This window comes from Melospiza melodia, chromosome 12 (assembly GCF_035770615.1).
Source record: "Melospiza melodia melodia isolate bMelMel2 chromosome 12, bMelMel2.pri, whole genome shotgun sequence".
In the NCBI taxonomy this organism is placed as follows: Eukaryota; Metazoa; Chordata; class Aves; order Passeriformes; family Passerellidae; genus Melospiza; species Melospiza melodia.
This window is the reverse complement of record NC_086205.1, coordinates 26,670,212-26,697,052: the sequence shown is the minus strand read 5'-3', so window position 1 is coordinate 26,697,052 and position 26,841 is coordinate 26,670,212. Positions and strand designations below refer to the sequence as shown.

General features: G+C 42.7%; 1 protein-coding gene across 1 annotated transcript in view; it reads right to left on the bottom strand.

The window, feature by feature from the left end:
• Positions 1-26,841, bottom strand: part of PPM1L (protein phosphatase, Mg2+/Mn2+ dependent 1L) — a 61,486-nt gene that overhangs the window by 7,906 nt on the left and 26,739 nt on the right. The window contains exon 2 of the mRNA XM_063167400.1: positions 4,146-4,320. Coding sequence (XP_063023470.1) covers positions 4,146-4,320 — 175 coding nt within the window. The remainder of the gene's footprint in view (positions 1-4,145; positions 4,321-26,841) is intronic.

Below are 26,841 nucleotides of genomic sequence, written 5' to 3'. Positions count from 1 at the left end.
ACAGATCAGGCACTGACCACCTCGGATGTTTAGGGATGCTGCAAATCAAAGGAATGGGATTAAGAACCAGCAAAGCTTTGTTGGGAGAAAATATTCTTGCACAAAATTACCCCAGCCTTAGCTAGTCAAGAATGCCACTTTTTAAACTAAAGGATTTACAGATTAGCAGAGGATTTGTCCCCATCTGTCACTTTTGGCCTGCTTTCATTTTTTAAAGCTTCCTTACTCGAAACTCACAAAAAGAAATCTTGCCAGCACTCGACTATTCCCAGACAAACTCATTTTATGTGTAGCTCTGATGGATTGATTTCCTAAAGGGGAAAAAAGGGAAAGATCCACGTTGGGATGTGGAGTCCATCAAGGCTGCACTTTATTAACACTGGATGCTGCCAGAAAGGCCAAATTAACACCCAAAATTGTGCCAAAATCAGAGCATTTCAGCTTTCTCCTGGCAAAGGGATGCGGCTGAACTGGAACTGAACCCACCTGGGGAGAAAGGATTTACCTGGGGGTGCAGAATGGTCCTTCCAAGAGGGATGGGAAAGGAATGGAAAAGGTGTGGGAGTGCTCCCCTGCCCTGGGAGCCCCCCAAAAACCTCCCTGGCAGCTGCCCTGGCTGCCAGCTGCTGGAATTCCAGCTGCTCATCACTCCTGCAGAGATGGAACCCTGGCAGGGCTCCAGGAGGGCTCTGGGGGGATCCCTCACATCACAGACAAAACTGCATTTTCTCCCCTTTCACCACCATCAGAGGAGGAATGATGGGTGTAGCAGTCGTTTGTGAGAATTTTGCTTTCCACAGACAAGGATTTCTCTGGATGGGTGTCTCCCAACAGCAACACCTTCTGTTTTCAGGCTGAGACCTTTGACAGAACAAATGGGCCCAAAGTGGCTGAAGAACCAAGGTTGCTGACTGGACTACACCAACATTTTCCAGGTGCTCCCACATTGCTCCTTGGGAGCAGCAGCAAAATCTAAAAACCAATTCAAGATGAAATTTCCGTCAGAATCCAAAGGCCTTTTCTTACAGTGAATCACTCCCCTCTTAGGCTTCATTTATCGAGGCACTGAAAATGGAGAAACCTGAAAATGGAGAAACCTGAAAATGGAGAAACCTGCCCCTCACGCTAACAACAGATATTTTGGGGATTCACTTCAGCTCCAGTGAATCCAAAGCTGAAGCAAAAAAAAAACCCCAAAAACCCCCAAAAAAACACCAGGCAAAAAGAGTGGCAAATTCAGATTCTTGTTTTGTTAAATGAGCTAAACTATGAGACAGAAGAGAGAAAGAAGACATGAGAGACATTCATTTTTCTAGACCACAAGAACAAAACCTGTCTGGAGTGAAACTAAGGAATAATTTTAACAAATATTTAATTTCATATTTTGCCAATTTTGAAGGACTGTTTCCTTCACTTTTTACACCCCGCCAGCAGCTCGAGTTCCTCGTTCAGTTGATTTTGTTTGGAAAAAAAGGCAAAAAAAGGGAAAATGTCAGCACCAAGGGCTGGAGCAGCCAGGATCACCAGCAGCTGCTGTAATTGCATTTAACTGCCCATTTTCTGTGCTTTGCTCACAATCAGCTCTGGTTCCAAGGGCAGGTAGAGCCATTTCTGCCTTTTCATAAATAAGGGGCACAAATAGGAGGGTGAGGGGCTCCACTGCTGTGTTTTCATCTCTGATGAATTTGGGGCTTTCATTTACAGCTGTGCTGCTGGGAATCTTCTAAACCAGTTATTACTGAGCTTCTCATTTCCACATGATTTTTGCTGGATGAGATAAATCCCCAAATATGTGTTTCAAGCAGTTTTAATCTTTATTTTAACCATACAAACACTGAGATTTCCATAAAGGAAAAAGCTTTCTTTTCCTTCTGACAGGAATCAGTAATTTCCTGCATTTTCTCCTCCCTAACAAACTGCTTTAAATGAAAATAAGTGGAGAGGAGCTGGAATGACCAAACTAATGGAAAAAAAATTACAGGATTTTGGGAAATTCTGTGTGAGAAAAATCAACAGAGGTGACAGAAAGCAACAAATTTTGAAGCTTATTTTTTGTGCATTATTAAAAGCAAGCCATATGTGATGAAAGAAATATTCTGCACCCTCATTTTGACCTGTGCTGGCCTTTGAGAAGCCACAGGCCAAGCTCGTGGTGTGAGGTGTATTTTACAAAAGGATTTAAAAGCTGAAAGGCATTTCTGAGAACAAAATGCCAGGAAAAGCGTCAGATCTGCAAGCTGGGAGTTCAGTGTCCAGAAAGCCCCAAAAACTGCCTGGGTTTGGCTGCCCATCCTCGTGTCAGGGTAAAAATCAGATTTTGTGCCTGCCCAGTCCACTCCCAGCTGGGAAAGGCCAAAAATCAGGAATCTGTGAAGGGGAAAAGAGGAAAAACCAGCAGTAGCAATGGAGAGACACAGGAAATAATTAAAATAATTAACAGCAGAGCACAATGAGCTGCCAGAAGTGTCCCCTCAGCTCCTGCCAGCACCCGGGGGGGGACATCCCCAGCCAAACTGGGACAGGAAAAACAAGTATTTCACAAAAATGAGGATAAAAGATGACAAAAATGAGGATAAAAGCTCAACCTGCACAAGGGGACTGGGGAAAGACTGGAAATGAATAATTTTTTTGGGGGCAGTAAAAGGAGAATTATAAGGAATAATTTCAGGAGGAACAAATATTTACAAAAAATGAGGATGAAAGTTCAAGGGGTTTGGGGAAGGGCTGAAAACGAGCAATTTTTGGGGCAGGAAAATGAGAAATGTGAGGAACCATTTCAGGAGAAACACACATTCCACAAAAACAAGGACAAAAGTTGAAGGTGTTTGGGGAAGGATTAAAAATGAGCCATTTTTGGGGCAGGAAAATGAGAATTATGAGGAATCCCTTCAAGGGGATGAAACATTTCCACAAAAACAAGGGCAAAAGTTGAAGGACCTTGGGGAAGGACTGAAAATGAGCCATTTTTGGGGCAGTAAAAAGAGAATTCTAAGGAACCACTTCAGGAGGAAGAAAAATGAGGACAAAAAGCTCAACCTGCACAGGGGGTTTGGGAAAACAAGCCAATTTTTTGGGGGCAGAAAAATGAGAATTATGAGGAACCACTCGAGGAGGGACAAACATTTCAGAAAACAAGGAGAAAAGTTGAAGGGGCGTGGGGAAATGAGTGATTTTTGGGGCAGGAAAATAAGAATTCTAAGGAACCACTTGAGGAGGAACAAAAACAAGAACGGAAAGCTCAACCTGCACAGGGGATTTGGAGAAATGAGCAATTTTTGGGGCAGAAAAATGAGAATTATGAAGAACCACTTCAAGAGGAGCACACATTTCATAAACACAAGGACAAAAGTTGAAGGTGTTGGGGGGAAAAGAGCCATTTTTGGAGCCGAAAAATGAGAATTATGAGGAACCGCTCCAGGAGGGACAAACATTTCACAAAACAAGGACAAAAGTTGAAGATGTTTGGGCAAATGAGCCATTTTTGGGGCAGGAAAATGAGAATTATGAGGAACCACTTCAAGAGGAGCACACATTTCAGAAAACAAGGACAGAAGCTGAAGGGGTTTGGGGAAAATGAGCCAATTTTTGGCAGCAAAATGGGAATTGTGAGAAGCCACTTCAGGAGGAACAAACTTCTCACAAAAATAAGGACAAAAGCTCAACCTGCACTAGGCGCTTGGGGAAATGAGCCTTTTTTGGGGCAGAAAAATGACAATTCCAAGGAACCACTTTGGGAGGAACAAACATTTCAGAAAACAAGGACAGAAGCTGAAGGGGTTTGGGGAAAAGAGCGATTTTTGGGGCAGAAAAATGAGAATTATGAGGAACCACTTCAGGGGGGGACAAACATTTCAGAAAAGAAGGACAGAAGCTAAAGGGGTTTGGGGAAAAGAGCGATTTTTGGGGCAGGAAAATGAGAATTATGAGGAACCACCTAAGGAGGAACAAAAACGAGGACAAAAAGCTCAACCTGCGCAGGGGATTTGGAGAAATGAGCAATTTTTGGGGCAGAAAAATGAGAATTATGAGGAACCACTTCAAGAGGAGCACACATTTCAGAAAACAAGGACAGAAGCTGAAGATGTTTGGGCAAATGAGCCATTTTTGGGGTGAAAAAATGAGCATTTTAAGCAGCCCAGCCGTACCTGCCTCGTCGTAGGAGACGGTGAGCTTCTCCAGCATCTCCCTGTCGATGGAGAGGATCTGCTGCTCCAGGATGCTCTGGTAGGACAGCACGCTGTTCTCCTTGTCCCGCTCGTAGTCCTGCAGGTGCTGCTTCAGCACCTCGGGCAGCCGCGCCTTCACGTACTCCGCTGCCGACTGCAATTAACAGCGCCGTTAATCACCTTCATTAAGGTATTAATTGCCTTAAATAATCACCCGGAGAGCCCCTGCGCTGCGCACGCACTGCACACCCACAGCTCAGGGCTTGGGACGGGGCCACCTGCACATCCTCAGGGGTTTAATCGGAATTTTACAGCGCCACGCGGAAAAGTGGAGTCAAATTTAATGTGCTTATTCTGAATTTTTTATTCGAAATTTTTGAGTGCCCGATTGGGTAAAGTGGGGTCAAATTTAATGTATTTATTCTGAATTTTTTATTCGAAATTTTTGAGTGCCCGATTGGTAAAGTGGAGTCAAATTTAATGTGCTTATTCTGAATTTTTTATTCGAAATTTTTGAGTGCCCGATTGGGTAAAGTGGAGTCAAATTTAATGTGTTTATTCTGAATATTTTATTCTAAATTTGAAAGCACCAATTGGCAAAGCGGAATCAAATTAAATTAGTTTATTCCGAATTTTTATACTAAATTTTTAAGCACCAATTAGTAAAGCAGAATCAAATTTAATGTGTTTATTCTAAATTTTAAAGCACAAAGTGACAGACTGGAATCAAACTTAATGTGTTTCTTCTGAATTTTTTATTTTGAATTTTTATTCTAAATTTTAAAGCACCTTATGGCAGAGTGGAATCAAATTTAATGTGTTTACTCTCGATTTTAAATCACCAAGTGGCAAAGCGATATAGAATTTAATGTGCTTATTCTAAATTTTAAAGCACAAACTGGCAGAGTGGAATCAAATTTAATGTGTTTATTCTGAATATTTTATTCTAAATTTGAAAGCACCAATTGGTAAAGTGGAATTAAATTTCATGTGTTTCTTCTGAATTTCTTTATTTTAAATTTTTATTCTAAGTTTTAAACTACTAATTGGTAAAGTGGAATCAAATTTATTGTGTTTATTCTAAATTTTTATTCCAAATTTTAAAGCATCAAGTGGCAGAGTGGAATCAATGCTTTTATTCTAAATTTTTATTCTAAATTTTAAAGCAGTGTGTGGCAGAGCAGAGTCCAATTTAATGGGGTTTTTTTAAAATTATTTTTTACATTTTAAAGCACAGGTGGAATCCCTCCCGCTGCCCTTGGTGCACCCCCAGCCCATAAATACTGACACGCACAAACCCAGGGAATTAATTTTAATTAATTAATTAAAATCCCTTTAATTCCCTGCTCGGGCCCAGCAGAGGGCAGGGTTGGGCTGCAGTTGGGGCTGGTGTAAAACTGGAGCAACCTCGGAGTAACCTCGGAGTAACCTCGGAGTAACCTCTGGGACCAGCCCAGGCTCAATCTGGATTTCCAGCACCTCCATCCCCTGGAGCATCCCCTTAAACAGGGAATGGAAATTCCCTTTTCTGGCACACTTTCATTTGGGTTTTCCACTTTCCCCTCCGTGCTCCAGTTTTTGAGCAAAAACGCAGAAAAATAAATGCTAATAAACTGCTTTATTCCTGTATTAAAGTCGGTTTGTTTTTAATGCCGTTCCTGGCATTGAAACACCCAAACAAATTTTAATGAATTGCGTTATAATTTTAATGAATTGTGTTATAATTTTAATGAATTGTGTTGTAATTTTAATGAACTGTGTTATAAATGAGCTCAGTGGGAACGGCTCCACAAGAGGCAAAGCCTTGGGAATGCTGCTCATCCCAGGGTTGGGAGGGACCAGAATTCTCCTCTGCTCTGGGTTTTTTTTTTTTTTTTTGATATTTCATTTTCCAAATAGATTAAATCAGAGATTAAATTGCAATCTCAAACATCCCTGGGGTCGTGTCCCACGTTCCTGCACTGATCCCCTGTGGCACCAGGGGATGGAAAACCAAAGCAACTGTCCACACAAGCACAGGGCAATTAATTAACTCATTATTAATGAACATTACATTTAAAGAGCTGTTTCTTCCCCCAGAAAGGTCAGAAGGCACATTGTACATTGATTATTTTATCTCAAATTCAGGAATTTGTGTTTAATTTTCCTAAATTCTAATTTTCCTTAATTTTCCCTAAATTTTCCTTTAGACCACCCTGCGCAATATTAGAATTGCGGTTGGATTTATTAAATATTTAGAACTGTGCTTGGATTTATTAATTCCAAGTTATTTGCAGTGCCCCCCCTCAGCAAATGAGTGCAGTTCCTCTGGATTTATCAATTATTTATCAATTATTCCATCAGAGATTGGAGAAGTCACAGGACAATTTCCCAAGTGAACACACCAAGCCAACAATTTCTGTGTATCCTGAACGGGCACAGACTGAAATGCAGGAAATTCCACCAAAACTTAAATAAAACCTTTATTTTTCTGGTCAAACCGGGCGCCCTGAGAGGCCGTGGAGTCACCAAATTTCCCATATTTGATGTGGAAATACCAAATCCCAGCTGGGTTACCCCACCCTGAATTTTTGCTCTGACAACCACACGCACACACACCCCCAAAATTAAAAATATCAGCAATAATGACAGCAAAGGAATTATTCCTGCAGCAAAAAGCACCGGCATCTAAATTGCACACGCACAAACCCTGAATGTTAATTAGAAAGTCAATCATTGCCTCTTTTAGGAGAAAAACGAGGATTGGTGGGGAAACGAGGCCCAGAGCAGGTGTTTGACACAATTTCTGCCAGCAATGCCAAGCAGGGGGATGGATGGAGCCCCAAAAATGGGAGAAATTGTGACCAACACCACGAGGAAAGGACATCAGTGTCTGATATTCAAATTCAATATCTGAATTTACCAGAGGGCACCATTCGGTTAAAGGCACAAAGCGAAACAGGTGCGATTGAAGTGCTAAAAATAAAAAAATAAATTAGGGATGTCAAGATTTCACCTGATTTTGATGCTAATTGGGTGGAACTATTAGCAGAGATGAGCTGAATATGAAATGAAGGTCTGTAAAAAAAAGTACTGAAAAGACTTGGCCATTACCAGGCAACAATGCAGAAAAACCCAGAAAAACCCAAATTACAATTTATTTCCTGAATTTTGTGAGGAGGGATTGCATTGCAAGGCCAGGCAGGAATATTTCACCCAAGCAGGATTAAATGAAACATTTCTTATATCCCTGTAATCAATTCTAAGCAAAAGGGATCATTTTTAATATTGGCACAAACAGGCAGAAATGAGAGGAAAAGCAATAACCCTAAAAATAATGGTCAGAGTGCCATAAACCCTCTGCATTTACACAGGTGCTGAACTGCTCATTTTGATACAGCAAAATGCTGCATTTTGGGTTTTACTGAGCTCATCAAGTTAACACCGAAGGTAAAATAAAAAAAAAAAAAAAAAAAAAAGGAGGTTTGCAAAAATGACTCAACTCGAAATGACATTTCCAACTCTGCAACCCTGCACCAGCGCAGCCCCTGAACTGAAAGCTTTCATTAGGAATTAAAATGCCTTAAAACTACTCCAGGGGATTTCCACAGGTGGCTCTGTGCAGATGCTTTTCCAGAGAGCAGGGGATTTTTAGAGTGAAAAACCAGTTTTACCAGAAGCCTTTCATTCTGCTCCTGTAGTTGAGGGAAAAAATGTATTTATAGCCTATTAGAGTCAATTAAAGAGCAAGAAGCATTCATCTTTCTGGGCCATTGTTCTCTCCCTCCCAGCACTCAGGGAGAGCAGTGGAATATTTTATTTTAGCCTAAATGGTCTCTCCTGATTTAGAGGCTCCACTTTGTGCCAAGCAGAAACCAAGAACTGGGAAGATTCAGTCTGGGTGAGTTACGCAGGAGCCAAAAAAATAAAAAAAATCAGTTTTCAGCTGCTTGAATGTCTCACCAGCTGCTCCCAAACCTGTCTCCCACCCTTCCCAGTACCTTTAAATGGAATATTGCTGTGATTCCATCCAGCACAACCCCAAAGCTCAGCAAGCAGCAAACACACAGAAACTTCAAACAGCAGCAGAGTGTCAATGTAGAAAATATTCTCATTTTGCCTTCCCCAGCCAGGAATCCCCTGAGGGGAGCAGGAGAGCTCCTGGAGCAGGAGATGTTGTTCCTTGGGGCCCTGCTAAGGCTTTTCCTACACCAGATAAATCCAATTTGGGAACAACCCTTACATTTCCATTGAAGTCTGACCTTAAAAAGTTGTCTGTTAAGAAATCCCATGAATAACTGGCCTGGTGTTCCAGCCAGAGCTGTGAGGAGATGAGATGAGATGAGATAAAACCTTTTGGTTTTATTTCTCTTTTTCCAGAGAAATCCAGGGATGGAGACACCACTGGGACCCAACCCTGTCCTTCCACACCTGGGACAAACCCTGCACACAAGGGGTTAACAGGGGAAAGCTGCAATCCCTCTTTTCCTTCAGGAATTAAAATTTCTGCAGATTCAATGAGCCCTGGTTCAAATGTAATTATGGTTATTTTCTGAGGTCCTGCCCTCCTCCCTTTGGGTCTGAAAAATCCACTGTATTGACCTGAATAATGAGCTGGAGGCAGCCAGGACAGCTGGAACCAGGGGCAAGGAAGCCAACAAGATGGAAAAATGATAAATTCTGCTCTCCCTGTGCCCAGCAGGGACAGGTATGATCCATGAAATCCCAATTATTTCCCATTTCCCAGTCAGGAAAACACTTGCACAAGCCACATTCCTGGTTTTGTGAAACTAATCCAGAATAAAGCAAACTAATCCAGAAGAAAGCAAACTTCTGTGTCCTCTCCTGGAACAGCAGGCTGCCAGGAAAGGAGATTTTGGGGATCATGTGGGTGATAAGCAGCTGAAACACGAGACTGTGGCAGTGCTCAGTGCTTAAAAAGGCTCCTGGAATCCCAAGTGTATAAACAGTGGGGTAATAATGATTGATTGGGGGAACTAATTTGGGAATTGTCCATGGAAAACCCTGCTTGTTATACCTGGAATCTGAGAATCCAGAGAGTTTAAGAAAACAATAAAAAATGGGGGAAGTTACAATGAAAAAGGTAGTAAAAAAAGGTAGAAAATAGAGAGTATCTGAGGGTTTAAGGAAACAATTTAAAAAAAAAAGGGAAATTACAATAAAAAAAGGGGGAACCCAATAGAAAAAGGGGGGAAAAATTGGGTTTTTTTCCAGAGAGGTAAACTTTCCCTCTGGTGAGCTGACAGAGGTGAGGATGTGAAGGCTCTGAGATGCTTTGCTTGTACTGCCACAGCTCCTTTTCCTGAAAACAGGAGGAATCAGAGAAGTTTCAGGGACATCAGTGACCAAGACAAAAAAGAATAACCAGATCAGGATGTCAGGATCCCACCCTGCTGCAGAGTGGCTGGAATTCAGCTGCAGCAGGACCCAGAAACTGCCATTAAATAAAACACCTCCTTCAGGAGGAACACACGAACCTCCCAGAGTGGACAGAATTGATGTCACACAGTAATTATATAAAGTGCTTAATTAAATGGCAGAGGCTCAAAGACAGGGACTTCATTAAATAGAACAGCAGCCAATTCCAATCCATAAATAGTTTCCAAGGCCTGTTCCTTTTCTGGAGGCATTTCACAACACAAACTCCGAGAGCTGCACCCCTGAGAGCAGGAGGGACATAAATCAGGCCCAGTAAGGACAAACAGCAGTGCCTGGATGTTATTCCTGCTTCCCTCTACAAATGTATATTTAAAGGATTAAAAAAGGATTTTTGGGATCAGAACATCTCTGGTTATTGAGCCCAAGGGCAGGTGGGGGAGCAGGGAATGGTCTGGAGGTGGTTTTGTTCATATTCCTCAAGTTCATGAGGAGATCATTCCAAAAGATGGGAAAACAAGGAGGGAGGAGGCAGATGTAGGAGAAAAGGAGGGAGATAAATACTGATGGAAGGGAGAACAGAGAGTGTGATGCCCTGGAGCAGAGGCTGGGCAGAGTCCCAGAATAAAGCAGGGATTTATCCAAAGGATCTCCTCCATGGATCCACCTTGGGCAGCACCAGAGCCCAGCCAGGGCTGCACCCAAGATGAACCAAAATGGCCCCAAAATGCACGAGCGCTGCCGGGGTCTGTCCCTGGGATCAGCTCTGCTCCATTTGCACCTTGCAGTTCATTGTCCCATCCCAGCTTTAGCCCAGGCAGTCCCACCCTGCTTGTTTTTCTCTCTCCAGCCCACGGGGTTTGTGCTCCTGGGCTGAGATTTGGGTCATTTGTCCTTGGTGCCCAGCTGGAGCAGGAATTGTTTTGTGTCTCTGCTCTGTGCACACAGCTCACCATCCCAAAATGTGAAGCTCAGACCCACACACTAAAGCAGCACAGAACCTGAAACATATAAAAACTAAAACCTGAGGCACCAAGTAAAATGGAAGTCAGAAAAAAGAAAGATGAAACCAAATGTGCTCAAAGAACACCTGGAGGTGGCACTCAGTGCCCTGGGCTGGTGACAAGGTGGGGATCAGGCCCAGGCTGGACTCGATGGTCTTGGAAATCTTCTCCAACCCCAGTGATTCAATGCCAGGGAAATCCTTCCAAAAGACTGGAAATCTTTTCATTTAAATGGTCATTTAAAGGAAATTTTCCTGAAACACAGTTTAATTAAATAAGACCATACACAGTCATCGTGTTTCTGCAGCTCGTTAGGATTGTTAATTGCACTTATTATCAAAGCAGAAGGTCAAAGAGGTTCCCAGCTATTTTCATCTCTGAATGGACGGAGAAGGGGGGGCTGAGCAGGGAATTATGCAGCTGAGAGGGGAAAGGGGAATAAACAGTGCCTGCCACGAGCTGGGACCTCCAGCACCGACCCTCTGGGTGACACCAGAGTGTTGCAGCCATAACTGAGCAGATTTTATATCTTTTATTATATATTTTATTATATCTTTTTTTTGTGTCTTTATTCCTGGCCAGGCTGCAGTGCACCCAGACAGGGCCATTCCAAGTGACAGCCACGACCAGGTTTCCTCTCACGGGGACAGCACCAGTCCCTCTCCCAAGGGAGGCTGATTAAATGTCCAAGATGTTTCTTTCCCTTTACTGCTTCACTTTGCAATTTCCTCCTATTTTTAAGAGCAGCCCCAGCAGGGATTAAAGGTCCATGATAGCACACTATAAAAAACTTCAAAGCAGCAACTGGAAGTGATTCTGCTCCTGCATTAGAAGCTCCTTGAAAAAGCTCCTGCTCTGAAGAGATAACAGCACAGCTTTGATTTTAAGGCTTTTGTATTGCTTGGAGTGTTTGTATATTAAAGTGACACAGCCTGGAGTTTTCAGATTTAATGGCAAGCCTTGAGACAACAAAAAGCAAATACCTTTTATCGGGAGCGTGGTGTGAAGCGACTCGCGCAACACAGCTTAATATTTTGGCAACATTCCCAAAAATATTCAACCTTTCACTTCCAGGAGTTTAAACAGAAATTTAAGCAAACCTGAGCCAAGGTTTCAGAAGAAAAACAAATCTGAAATTCAGAGAAAACCCAAGATATCCCAGGGGCTGGTTGGGTTTTCATGCCGTGGTGGTGAGCAAGTCCTGAGCCAGGTCTCTGAGGTGGAAGCTGGGGAGATCAAGTTCATTTCCCAGAAAAACAGCTGCTGGCAAATCAATGTTTTGCTGTCACTCAGGCATTGATTTATCATGTCCCAAAATCATTAATATTTCTCCCCAAAGTCTCTGGGCTCTTTGGTGCTGCTCCCTCACTTCATACCTCAGGGTGGGGGAACTCTGTGGGGATTTTTCCCCTACTGCCCATTATTCCACCTGGATCATCTCCACAGAAATAATCCCACTCCACCAGATTTTCCACCATTTTCCAGAGAGTTTTTCCACATATTTTTCTGTCACTCAGACATTGATTTATCATTTCCCAAAATCATTACTATTTCCCCCCAGAGTCCCTGGGCTCTTTGGGGCCTTGCTCTGTCCCTCACAGGCTGCTGCTCCCTCACTTCATCCCTCAGGACGGGGGAACTCTGTGGGGATTCTTCCTGCCCACTATTCCACCTGGATCATCTCCCCAGAACTAATCCTAATCCACAGGTTTTCCATCATTTTCCAGACAGTTTTTCCACATTATTTTTCAGAAAATTCCCTAACAGTTGTCCAAGGCAAGGATCATGGTGAGCCCCACTCCCAGCTGATGACTTCCCCATCTCTAAACTCCTGGACTCCAACCCAAACCAGGCAGCTCTGGGAACATCTCCAGATGAAGCAGTGGGAGCACCATTAAATCTCCTCTCCTCTCATCCTCTTATCCCCCAGAGCTGCAGGATTACCCTCAGAGTGATGTATCCCAGGTGTTATCTCTGCCTGAGCTCTGTTTTCCACACCTGAGCACCAAACCATGTCTAAGCCTCCCAGCACATCACCCCCAGGTGCAGCTGCTTTTAAATCCACCTCCACAACCCCTTCCCTGCAGGCACTGCCTGATCCCAGCTGCTGGAATAAATAAATTTAAATAAGAAATCCAGATTTATTCCCAGCAACGCTTGGAGCAAGCAAACACTAAAGGGATGAACTGCGGTGAAACCAGAGAAGAGCAGAATGGAAAAAAAATAAAAAAAATCTCAACAGCTCGAAGTGTCTCGACAGATCGGGGCAAAAAAATGTGAGAGAATAATTTTGGGCAGGAAAACGTGGAATTTCAACTTTCCACCCCAAAAAAAGTGGGTTTGTTTCCTGACGACCGACGGCGGGACACAAACAGGGAATGAGAAAACAACATCTGAGAGAATCGTTGAGGTTCAAAGAAATGCTGCCAACACTGAGCAAAAAAAGGGTAAAAACAGGATTTGGGAATCTTGTGGGTGTGCTAGAAACTCATCTAAATGGAGACAAATAAAATACCAGCAGGAAATGTTGAGGGGGGGGGGGGGAAACCTGGTGTGTAGAAGAGTGAGAAACTTATTTTGGAGCCAACGGGATGGTACGGCCAAATAATGGCATTTCTGAGGGAGAGAGTCTGGGAGAAGGAAAGGGACAAAAGGGAAGGCTGAGCAGCAAGGAGCTTGCTAAAGGAAAGGGAATTTTGGGAGGTTAAAGGCAAGTTAAAGAAAAGGGAATTTTGGGAGATTTAAGGAAAGTTAAAGAAAAGGGAATTTTGGGAGATTTAAGGGAAGTCACAGGAAAGGGAATTTTGGGAGAGCAAGGAAAGGGAATTTTGGGAGACACCTTTAAGGATGAGCTTTGCTAAGAGGCCAAAGGAAAGGAGAGGTGCTAAACATGAAAACCTCCCAAGCCTCATCCATGGCCCTTCAGGAGTGTCCAAATCCCCAGGAAAAGCCTGGAGCTGATCCCTGCCCAGGAGTTTGTGCCAGCTCAAAACCAGATTATTTTCCCTTGCTTGGCCTTCTTGGCTATTTTAATTCCACCTCATTTTAGGGAGCAGAAAATCCCCTGCAAAACAAACACTGAGATTGAGCCTTACCTTAAGGAGCTGCTGATTCTCCTGTACCAACCCAAAAATATCCTGGGAGCAAATGAATGTGCTGCTCTGGGAGGCGAAAATCCTGCTTTAAAGGAAACATTTAATTTCATTTCCCACCTAAGAGGCTCCACCAGAACAAAACACACCAGCAAAAAAGCCCAGGAAAATTGAATCAGGGCTATTTCTGAGCTCCTTATCCCAATTTTGGGGCCCATAAACTCCCTTTCCCCCCCACGTGGCTGCAGTATTTTCATCGAGTGGATTTTAGTGAAGTGGGAAATCAAATTTGCAAGAGCAACGACTGCAGGAAATCATGATAAAATGCTTGATGCTTCCTGACACTTAAAATAATATTCTAATCTGGTTTTCTAAAGCTCTGCAATAAACTCTGCTGCTGGGAAATCAGGTGGAAATCAGAGGGTGAATGAATCCAAACACAAAATTATGCAATGAATGTTTTCATTGGATACAATTAGGGCATATTATACTTTTAAAGACCTGCAGATGAAACTACCTGAAAAATGAAATATTTAATCCCAGCAATGAAATTAAGAAATGAAAAAGGAGTTTCTCAGGGTTTTATGGCTAAAAAGCTGTTTCACTAGGGATGTTTCCTCACTCCCATCCATACCCAGTTTTTCTGGAGAGCTGCTGGGGAACCATCCTGGAGTTTTTCCATGGAGGTTATTTTGGTCACCATTCCCCTTTCACATGCACACGAGGAGCTACAGGCTATTTTTTGGTAGCAGAATGATCTTTATCCTGCTATTTTTACTTCTCATTGCTGTGCTTTTGCCCTTGGCCTCTCTGCACAGCTCTCCCACTCCCGTTCCTCCCCCAGTCCCAGTCGTTTCCATCCTTTCTTACAGAACCTCCTTTTATTCTCCTTAAAAGTCCTTAAAAACTTTGAATTTAAGGCCTCAACTTTCCAGCAGAGCCCAAACACTGTTACCCAAACTCTGGTTCTCACTGTGCTATTTTTGCACCGCGAATTTTGAATATTAAAGTGCATTTTGTAGATTTTGGGGCTTTATGATCTGCTGAGTATTATTGGGCTTGATGATCTGAAAGGTCTTTTCCAACCTAAATGATTCTGTGGTTCTTTAATATATTAAATAAACAGAGAATAAATAAAACAGTGAAACTCAGCTGGGTCTAAAAACCAAACTCTGAGCACTCCACACTTGGAGAGTATGACTGAGATGGAATAAAACTCCTTAAAATCTGTTTAAATTGTACTTTATGTGCACCAGGAGCATGTGCTTGAGAGAAAATGCTTTTTCCTGCTGATTCCTGTGGTTTTCCCTTTAGTCTTTCTCAGCTCACAGGAATTATTTAAAATAAAATACATAACTACAGGGTCAAGCAAAAAAGCTGTTAAAATGTTTTCATAGGTAGGTGGCCAAGAAATAATCAGATTTTCTCTTAGAAACCGAGCTAGGAACCCACTCAAACAACAACTCTTGGTGATTTAGCCTCGCGGCTTTTTACAGTGAAATCAATTACGAGAAAAATCTGTTTTTCTCTTACCAAATATTGCCCAAAACAACCTGCAGCTCGTTCCCTTCTGCAAGGACTAACAGGCATTTAGCTTTGAAAGGCATCTAATAAATAAAATCATTTCCATGCAATTTGTCTGAGTATTGACACGGAACATGCCACGAGCTGGAAATCCCACAGGGAATTTGGGATCAATCCCACGGGGAATTGGGGATCAATCCCACGGGGAATTTGGGATAAATTCCACTGGGAATTGGGGATAAATCCCACTGGGAATTTGGGCTAAATGCCTCCAGGAACTGGGGATAAATCCCATAGGGAATTTGGATCAATCCCATGGGGAATTTGGGATAAATTCCACAGGGATATTGGGATAAATCCCACAGGGAATTTGGGCTAAATCCCTCCAGGAATTTGGGATAAATCCCACAGGGAACTGGGGATCAATCCCACAGGGAATTGGGGATAAATCCCACAGGGAATTTGGGCTAAATCCCTCCAGGAATTGGGGATAAATCCCATAGGGAATTTGGGATCAATCCCACAGGGAATTTGGGCTAAATCCCTCCAGGAATTGGGGATAAATCCCATAGGGAATTTGGGATCAATCCCACAGAGAAATTGCAATTAATCCCACAGGGAACTGGGGAGAAATCCCACTGGGAATTTGGGATAAATGCCACAGGGAATTCAGGATAATTCCGCTTTTCACATTTGACTGTTTCCAACTCGAGGTGTTTTGCACAAAAAAAGACACCAGGTTTGGAATTTTTAATCAAGCACCAAACGGTGGACCCAGAAAGGAGGGAAGCAAAAGCTTTCCCTCAATATTTCCATTCCTTTTTTTGGAACCTTCTTGTGGTTTTGGGTCATGAACAACTGCAGCAATCCCGGGGGGAAAACCAGGGGATGCAAATCCTGAAGTTTCTGCTTTGTGGGGCACTGGGAGAGGGAAGGAGAGAGGTTTTTCCCCAGTTTCCATCACTGGAATATATAAAATATATATTTAGAAATGTATAAAATATAGAAAAAAATAAATTATATACTATTCAATATATAAAATATGTAATAAATATATAATGAATTACATATTATAGGTAATATATCAAATATAATATAGTGCATACATTTTATAACATATTTTATCTATATAATATATTCTATAATTTATAATATCTAACTAATATGCATAATATATAATATATATTGTGTATATAAATTAAAGAAATATAAATCTACCAAATGTGCTGACAGCTGGAAATCTGACCAGTTGAAATCTGCATTAATACCCAGAGGAATTCACCCCCATGGGAGCTTTGTGACACCAATTATTCCTTTGCAAGAAACCAACAAAAAACCTAAAAAGTCCTTTAGCCAAGGAATGGCTAAGCAGGAAAATAAATAAAAATATTCCCATTTGCAGGCCTAAATCTCTGCAAGGCACAATCTCTGAGCAAAAACCTCTATTTTGTACCTCAGGCGTAAATAAAATACAGTTTGCGCTGATCCCAGTGCCTTTTCTGGCTGGAATAAATACTTCAAAGCATTATTTTGGGTTTAAAAATAGAATGTTTTGGCCTGCCTGAAGTCTGGGTGGCACCACTGGATGTGGCAGGGTAAAACTTGGACTTTTATTGCTGGCTGGCCTCGTTCTGCAGGATTAAAGAGCTCCACCAGGTCACAGAAAGACAAAACCAAGGGCATGGAGCATTTAAATCAGTTTGCATGGAGGTTTCCTGGGAAAAAATGGAGTGGCCATGATTCAAAAATTCCTTGGAAGTGAAGGCAAATGGAAGGAAGCTCCAGAGCAATGGTGTGAACAGAACAGGGTATCTGACAGATCCCTAAACCTCAATAAATAGAAAAAAAAATTTCTCATTTTCCTGTACAGAACATGATGTGCTATGGATGTAATTTATGTACATAATTTCTATATAATTTCTAAATAAAGTTCTTGGAGCATCCCATTCCCGGTGGTATCCCATGCCACGGATCAGTGTAATCATTATTGGCAGCATAATTTAATTAATTTTTCACCACTGCCTGTAGATAGACATAGAACTGAAGGAAAAGCCAGCCTACCTTAACCATAACTCATAAATCAAATTAAAATCCATTTTACTGAAACCACTGAGAGAGAAAATGCTTTATGAATAGATGACAAACCTTGAATTCACAGATCTTTTAGCAAGGAAACAACACAAAATATTAACAATTCCAACATCCCAGCCAGGGCTTTGTTTGCAGGTTTATTTTGGGGGAAATTTTGCCAAGGTCCCTCTTTGATGTGGCCCTTCCAGGTTTATTTTAGGAGGCATTTTTGGAATCAGTGTCAACACACGAGCGGACAGGATGTTTGTGAATTCTGCATTGGAAAATGGAATTATTCTGTCCTGATGTGCAAACCACAGGCTTTGCCTGGAAGCTGCCAGAATAAAAACTGGGATAACATTGAGGACATGGAAATCCTGGTCCAGAACCCAGCCTGGGGCAGATTTTCACATCCCACTCCCATCAACATCCACCAAACACCCAGAGACTGGAGGGGACCTTGGGCAGCAGAGCCTGGACACATCAAACAGAGGAATGTTGCTGGAAAATTGGAAAAATGAGTGGAAAATTATTAAAAACCATGAATTGTTAAAATGCAGGTGGTTTGGGAGGAGAAGGGACATGGAAAGCCAGGAATGTGACCTGATAAAACACAAGGGAAGCCCCACGGCCACACTTCTGTCCCAAAAATGCTCCTTGGCCATGCAGCTCTCCCACACAGATGCAAGTCAAACCTGATTTAACAGCAATTATCCTCCTCAGGGACAGCCCTGCTCCTCCCCACCACGTTCCCATGGCACTGACATTACACCCCAAAAACAAAGGATTGCCCTTGGGCGGGCTGAATTCCCTGTCAGTAATCCCCCAGTGCCACCTCTGCTGCTCTCACCCATCAGCAGTCCACAAAGGGTTTTTCCCAGCTTTGTTTCTTTTGCCACTAAATCCCAACATCCCCTCATTTTCCAGGCAGAGGCTTTCAGGAAGAGCCCTCCTAATTCTGTATTTATCCACCAGCAGATTTGTGCCATGAAAGATTTCATTATCCCCACTCGGTGTGGGGCTGTCCAAGCACATCTCCAAAGGGTGCTGAGGCTGGGCTGAAATGTGGGATGGCTCCAAGGTGCTCCTGTGAGTCAATCCCAAAATCCAGAGCTTTGTTGTGGCTTTTAATGAACTGTGTTGTGCCTCGATTGCATTGCATGTCCCACATTGCCAATCCACAGCACGGGGTGAAAGGGACGGGGAGGAAAATCAAATTTAGTGAACGGTATTGACAGAATTCCTTTCTTTTTCCTTTGGGTTTGGGAGGGGATGTGGAGAAGCAGAACAGTGAATTTGCCCAAAGCACCTGAGTGAGGAGGAGAGCAGCTCAGTCCTGTGAGGCTGAGGAAATGTTCTTTACTGAGGGAAAAGAACAAATCACACAATTCCTTCATGGAATTCAGTGGGAAACGGGAGAGCTGGGCAGAGAGAGTCACCCAGCTGTGATCTGCTCAGAGTGTGATCCCTGCATGGAACATCCCTCTGGATAAATGCTTCTTTATCCTATTTCAAGGAGAAATGAGAGAAGGAGAGATCACTCCTTCATGAAGAACAAGAACTGCAAAATCCAAATATAAACCAGAACTCCTGTAGGCCACAGTGACACAAGAATTGTCGAGTTTCTCCTAAATGAAGAACCTGAGATGAGAGATCTTGATCAATCTGTGCAGAGAGATACCTGAGGAAGAGACCAGCAGGTGATAAGGGAGTTCTGTGCCCAGCTGGCAGCATTTCAGGGCACTGACACTGGTACCCTTTAAAGAAGTGCTGACAGCTGGAAAACAAAGCCCTGCACTTGGCAAAAAAAGAGATGAGGGGGGAAAAAAACCCGGATAAAAGGAGAGGAAGTGATTTATGAGTAACAGAGGAGGAGGCATCTGGTGCAGCTGTGAAGGTCAGAACCTGGGAGAGCAGAAAGGGAGAGAGAGAGAGAAAGGGAACAGCAGCAGGGCAGGGACAGCCCAGGAACAGCAGGAAGGGAAAACTGGGCTGGGGACACACGGTCCCAGCCGGGGGGAAAAGGAGGATGAAACCCAATGGTTTGCCCCAAACCTGGGCTCCTGCAGCTCTGCTGGAAGAATCCCGGGGTCACCAAGTGCTGTGGGGGCAAGGACCTCAAATGCCACCCCATTCCTGGGACAGGGACCCTGCCACTGTCCCAGGCTGCCCCCAGCCCTGTCCAAGGAACTCTGGAGGTGACCTTAAATCCCATTCCATGGAGATCCCATCCCATTCCTGCCACTGTCCCAGGCTGCTCCCAGCCCTGTCCAGGCTGGCCTGGGACATTTCCAGGGCCGGGGCAGCCAAAGCTGCTCTGTGCCTGTCCCTCTCCAGCCTCACAATTGAGGGATTTTTTCCTAATCCAACCTTTCCTTTTCCGGTTTAAAACCATCTCCCCGTCAGATGTGGAGCCTCCCTCCCACCAGGGCACGTGGGACCCCTCCCAGAGTTTAACAGGTTGGAAGATGAGCAGGAAAATGATCCAGTAACACTCCAGTAAATGACCAGGATGGGTCAAATCCCTCAGAGAATCCTTAAATTTGGGGAGGATGTTCAAGGCCATTGAGTCCAGCTCACCACCACCATGGTCACCACATCCTCAATGCCACATCCCCTTTTTGGGACCCTCCACCATTAAAGCTCTTCATTGCCAGGCTCTCCATTCCCTCACAGCTCCCTGGAGAGGTTTGTTCCCCATTTCAGGTGAGCAGCTCCAGTTCCTGCCTGCTGATCTGACACCATTTTAGCTAATTCAGGTCAATAGGAAGGAATTGCCCTCCCAATAACTCTTAACTCACACCCCTGCAGTGTGTGGGGACAAGCCACAGCATTAGTAATAATAAAGGCTAAATGGAAATAAAGAGGATAAAGAAACTCCTTTAAAAAGAAATGAATGAGTGTAAGTAACTACCTCCACACTTCTAAATTGTTATTCATGAGCAGCTTTTCACAGCTTATTCAAATTCACATATTGTCCCTGCAGTAGATGCAGCATTAGAAAAATAATTACAGAAGATGACAAATGAGGTAAATTGTACCCGAACTGTGGCTATAAAGCAAAAGAAGCTGTCTGCTCTGTGTTGGGTGTTTTGAGCTATTCTCAAGCAAGTTCAGAGGTTAATTCAATAAATATAATGGTGTTTGCCAGCTTTAGAACCTGTGCAACATCACCCTTCACCACCCCACATCTCCAGAGAGCACTCATTTATCCAGCAGAGGGAAAACCCTGCTCCAAGCCCTTCTGGAAAAGACTGCAGCACTTAAAATTTAATGAGCAGGCTGAAGAAAATGGATAAATTTGTGCTAAAACCAAATTTGTGCTTCATTCTGAGTTCCTGGGCTCTGCTTAGGAGGTGGGAACCTTGAGGAGGAGGAGAAGTTTGGGGCTAAGGAGGCTCCTTGTGGTTGGTGGTGATGGTGATGATGGTGATGGCAATGGTTCTGGTGATGATGATGATGAATGTGATGGTGTTCACAGGGTTCCCAGGACAAGGGAAGAGATGAGAATCTCGACTCCATGCTTCAGAAGGCTGAGTTATTATTTTATGATATGTATTATATTAAAAGAAAATTATATAATAAAGCTATACTAAAAGAATAGAATAAAGGATTTCATCAGAAGGCTTGAAAGGAATAGAAAGGAATGATAATAAAATGTTGTGACTGACCAGAGAGCCCGAGCCAGCTGACTGTAATTGGCCATTAATCAGAAACAACCACATGAGCCCAAATCACAGATGCACCTGTTGCATTCCACAGCAGCAGATAACCATTGTGCACATTTTGTTCCTGAGGCCTCTCAGCTTCTCGGGAGGAAAAATCCTAAGGAAAGGATTTTCCATGGAATATGTCCATGACAGATGATGATGATGATGATGAGGATCCCAGCTCTGGCCCACCCCAGGAATGCTGCACCAAAGAGCCATCCCACCCTCCCTGCTTGCAGCAGCCCCACAAGCTGCTGGTATTTAGGATTTAGAAGAAATTCAGGATTTCTTCTCCACTCCCTCAGAGACGGGTGATCACCAAAGGGAACCAGCAGCAGTGGGACTGGTGTTGACATGGATGCCGGTTTAGTTGCATGGAGCAGGGGGAACAGAATTAAATCTCTGGAATTAAGGAAAGCCAGACACAAAGTGCTTGGCTGGATTCATTTGTGGCTGCAGGCAAAGCTTGGTGCTGCTGGTGGCTCTCCTGGCACAGCTGAAGGCTCAATCCCAGGAAAATGAAATAAATGGTGATTTGGGAATGGCTGGTGGGAGATTCCTCCCAGCTCTGTCCCATCCCTGTCCTCAGGAGCTTCACCCCAGCACAGAGCCAAGATGAAACCACCACCATGCATTTGAATTCAATCAGCTGGAAGGATCTTTTCCCTTCTCTTTATGCAAAATTAGCATCTTTCAAAAGGAAAAAAAAAAACCCTACAAATGAAATCTAATAGTGTGAACAGCACAGAACGAGTGTGGGGGAAGTGTGGGACACACTGCAAAGAGCAGAAACTTAACTCCACTTTTAAATGTAGGGGATGGCAGCCTTGAGAATGCTAACTCTGCTTTTCTCATTCTTCAAACATTTAAAGCAAACATTAAAGGGCATTTTCCTACTCTCACTATTAATGTGAGCACCTTCACCTCTGCAGTGGCAGAGCTTACTGAGCACATAACATGCAATGCTTAAAAACCATTAATCAGGGGGGTTTTATTCCTGACAAAAGTGCCCAAATTGCTGCTGACATGGGACTCACACACCAGGGTTTTCTCCCTGAATTTATAATGGCACAAACATTTTAGAAATAGATTCCAGAACCCAAGTGAAAACCTCAGCAGAGAACTAAGGATGCTGTAACAGAGTTAAGGTTTGAATTTCAGAGATAATTTTTGCTTCAGATGTGAATGCAAAGCCATCAATCCAGAACTGAGCATTTTGGAAGAGATGAGCACCATTCCTAGATGTCAATAATAAATGAATAAACTACAAAGCCCTGGATTTCCTGGATTAAGGACAACAAGAACAACTTGCACCTTTTGCCACTGGAACCTGCTGCTTCTCCAGGGCTGCCTTTGCAATGCAATGTTTAAAAATCAGAGATTTTTCCCTCTCTAAAATCCCCCTGGGGATGGAGGAAGAGAAAAGCATTAGGAGAGGTCTGGGTTGGTTCCAGGCATGGATCCATTGTAGCCACTCCTGTTGATGGCCCTTCCCTCTGCACCCTGGAATTGCTGCTGCTCCAGGGATGACAAAACCAGCCCAGGTGAAGATGTTGGTTTGGGATTTCCTGCCAAAAATGTGGGATTTCTCCAGCTCTCCATCACAAGCACCCAGAGCAGCATTTGGGGACACAGATAAAATCTTTCTGACAGGAAGCTGATGATGCTCCCAGCATCCCTGACCACATTAATGCAATAAAATATCTCATTAAAGCTGCTTACACCTCACTGAGGGCAGCAGCGCTTGGAATATTGCAGGAATTACCTCCCTGTGAACAGCACAAGCTCTAACAAACCCATCCTCTGTCTGTCTGTATTATAGCACACACATAAATAATAAATCCAGCCTCTCTAGTGCCAGGCAAGTACTACACAAACACCTCCTTGCTTTACACACACTGCAACAAAATTCCTCTGCCCAAAGCTGTCGTCTCTTTGAACTCCAAAGGCAGCTGAGAGCAAAGCAAAACTGTTTAAAGATAAATGATGTGCAGCCCCTGCCAGGAGAGCTGGGAGGGAGATGAATGCAGGGAAGTTCTCCCTCCTCGTGGCTGCTCTGTGCTCCTGACACAGCAGTGGGGTGACAAAGCAGAGGATTTGGTTTGGGAGCAGCAGTTGTGGAGTATTTTGGGGATTGATGTTCTGTAGCCCTTGGTGTCAATCTGAAGCCATCTCCTTTTTTCCATCCTCTTTTTCCCATCTCCTTTGTTCCATCTCCTTTTTTCATCTCTTTTTCCATCTCCTTTTTTCCAGCTCCTTTTTCCATCTCCTTTTTCCCAGGTCCTTTTTCATCTCCTTTTTTCCATTTCCTTTTTTCCATTTCATTTTTTCCATCTCCTTTTTTCCAGCTCCCTTTTTCCATCTCTTTTTTCCATCTCCTTTTTTCCATCTCCTTTTTCCCATCTCCTTTTTCCCATCTCCTTTTTTCCATCTCCTTTTTTCCATCTCTTTTTTCCACCTCCTTTTTCCCAGCTCCTTTTTTCCATCTCCTTTTTTCCATCTCCCTTTTTCCATCTCCCTTTTTCTCATCTCCTTTTTTCCATTTCCTTTTTTCCATCTCCCTTTTTCCCACCTTCATTTTTCCCATCTCCTTTTACCACTTCCTTTTTCCACCTCCTTTTTCCCATCTCTTTTATTCCATCTCCTTTTTGCCATCTCCTTTTCCCATCTCCTTTTTCCATCTCCCTTTTTCCATCTCCTTTTTTCCATCCTCTTTTTCCCAGCTCCTTTTTTCCAGCCTTGCCCTCCCAAGGTCTCCCTGGGTAGGTCCCAGCTTTAACCCAGGAAAAGCCATTAACACAAAATCTTCCCTCAGGAGCCCCCAAAAATAGGAATATATTTCTATTATTGCAGGAAATTCATCCTGCAGGGCCACTGAGCACCTTCATGTGATCTCCTCCAGCCTAATGGAGCAGCACCAAAGCATTTCCCTTTCTGCCTTCTCAGCTCCTCCAAGATAAATATTAATGGCCAAGCACGGAGGGAACACTCCAGTGACTCCTCTGCAGCCATTTCAGACTAAATAACCCTTTAAAGTGAGGTTTTTTCCACTTTAAATTTTTTTTTCTCCCATATTTTCTAGGCTTTGCTTGGGTTTCTCCTCAGTGCCATTTAAAGGGTTGTACAAAATTTGGTTTGGGATTGGTGCAGCGCTGGCAAATGTGGGGAGTTCTGCTCTGAGGCAGAAAAATGCACTTTTTTCCTGAAAATTTTGATGAAAAATGCACTTTTTTCCTGAAAATTTTCCTGAAAAATTGAGCTTTTCTTCTTTGCTGGTAAGAAAGCTCCCTCTAAGGGGTGAATTTGCAAGGTGGATTGAATCTCTGAGTGCTCACCCTCCACCAGCAACCCCAGGCTCTGAAAAAGGATGCTCAGAACCCAAAAACATCGGACAGCACCATTTATCCTGTGTGCAAACACAGAGAAAACACAAACAACACACCCAGGGCCCAGCTCTGTTAAAAATCTCTCTGCAAATAGGACATTCCTGATTTTTTCCATGGGATAAAGGCAGTGGGGATGTGTCCGTCCACTGGCAGCGCCTCCTGTGGAGCTGCTGTTTCATTTAAGGTTCTCTTTCTTTCCTCTAATGAGTAGAAAATTAATTAAGGAGACCAAAGCCTCTTCCAATAATGCACAAACCACCCCTCAAGGCCCAGGGTTTGCTCCCTCCTTCCCTCCCTGAGCTCAGGGTGTTTTAACAGGGTATTTCTATATAAATATTTCTATATTTGAACAGGGTATTTTATATTTGGACAGGGTATTTTATATTTTAAGAAGGTTTTTAACAGGGTATTTCATATTTGAACAGAGTATTTTATATTTTAAGAGGGTTTTAACAGGGAATTTTATATTTTAACAGGGTATTTTAACTCCGTGCTCCCCAGCATGAAACAGAGTCCAAATCCCCAAGTAAATATAAAATGAATAATCCGGAGCCTGCACATTCTAAAAATAGCTCTGGTGAACATTCTGCTATGAATAATTCCTTGGTTTAGGGAAGCTGAAGAGCCTTTCAAAGCTGAGACCACAGAGTCTGCACTTTGGACAGACACAGAGGGAGCTGGGGGAATTTCTGCCCAGAAAAAGCCAGGTCTGCATCGTTTTTCCTGGATGGTTTTGCTGCCAGATAATTTGTTTTTCAGGGTGATTTTCTGCCGTTGATGCAACACTTGACACATCTGTGTTCCTGGAGATCCCAGGGGGTGTTTTCCACTCATAACTCACAGGGATATTCACACCTGCCAATGCAGAGCCTAAATCCAGGGAGAGAGGGAAAATCCTGGATCCAGGAGGGATGGGGGCATTGAGCTGCCAACAGCACATCCAAAATGGGTTTGTGTCCCCGAATGCCCAAAAACCAGCAGGGATAAACACATTATTTCAATAAACTCCAACCAAACCAGCCAGGAAAATACAAATTCCAGAGGCAGATATTATTCCTTTGCAGTTGTATAAACACTAAAGAATTGTTTTGGGTCAAGATAGACAAAATATCTTTGAAAAACTGATTTAAAGAGGTTAGAAATAAGAATAATATTATTAATAATAGAATAAATTGGATTCAACAAGTTAACAGAATATATATTTATACATATATAATTAATATATATAATAGAATAAATTTGATTCAGCAAGATAATATATAGTATATAATATATAATATATAATATATAATATATAATATATAATATATAATATATAATATATAATATATAATATATAATATATGATACATAATACACAATACATAATACATTATATATTATATATTATATATTATATATTATATATTATATATTATATATTGTATATTATATATTATATATTATATATTATATATTATATATTATATATTATATATTATATATTATATATTATATATTATATATTATATTTAACATTATATATATATATAACTATAAAATCTTTGATTCAGCAAGTTAATTAACAAGGAATTTGTTTTCCTTGCATATGGATCGTGGCAGTTTCTGAGGGTGAGGCTGGCAGGAAGGGTTAGAAATGCGCCAGGCAGTGCCACCACCACTGATTTCGTCTTTCTTTGGGAAAAATAAGCCTTTTTAAACTGAAAATCTGCTGAATTTCTCACCTGATGAACTCAACTCACAGAAAAGTCAGGGTTTAAAAGTCAGGTTTAAATCACAGCTAATTACCCAAAGCTTCCTTCCCTCCCTCCCTGTGAAGGCAGGCAGGAAAAAGAGAAAACTCATGGAACACCTGTCTTTTAAAGCAGAATTTCTGGCTCAAAGCACACTCTATAAATAGTCTGACAATTCTCCTGCAGTGCTGTGTCACCCAAGAGGCCCCAGGCACAGCACCTGACCTGGGGACGTCACTCCCTGCCACACCTGGACAGCCAAAAATCCCACACATGAGTGCCCAGGGAATGCTGCTCTGGAGGGAGGGCAAAAAATAAACCAAAATTCAGGATTTTAGTGAAGACAGAAATATCCAAGTGCCATCTCCAGCACTACTGAGCCTTCAGGAACTCGGGGAGCATTAATAAATCAGATTATTCAAATGAAAGAGAGGTGAGTGTTTCTATCACAGATGCACAAAAAGGACTTTAAACGCTGCTGTGTTTGCCACAGCCCTTCCATAGGAACAGGCTCAAAAAGCCATTTTCTCCTCATTCCTTCTTTCCTCACAATTATTCCACCAACCCCTCATGCTCTGCCCTGGCAGTTTGTAAATGAGAAGCTGAGTTGCTGTTCATTAGGGCTGGCTAATTAAAAGTGCTGTATTTATCAGGAAAACTGCATGTTTTGCTCCCTCAGCATCACCGGAACAGGCTCAGGGCTGTAACTTTGGCTGCTTCTGGAAGTTATTCACAGCAGCTCCTGTCAAACAACGTTTCAGCCATTTAAAAGAATCTTAA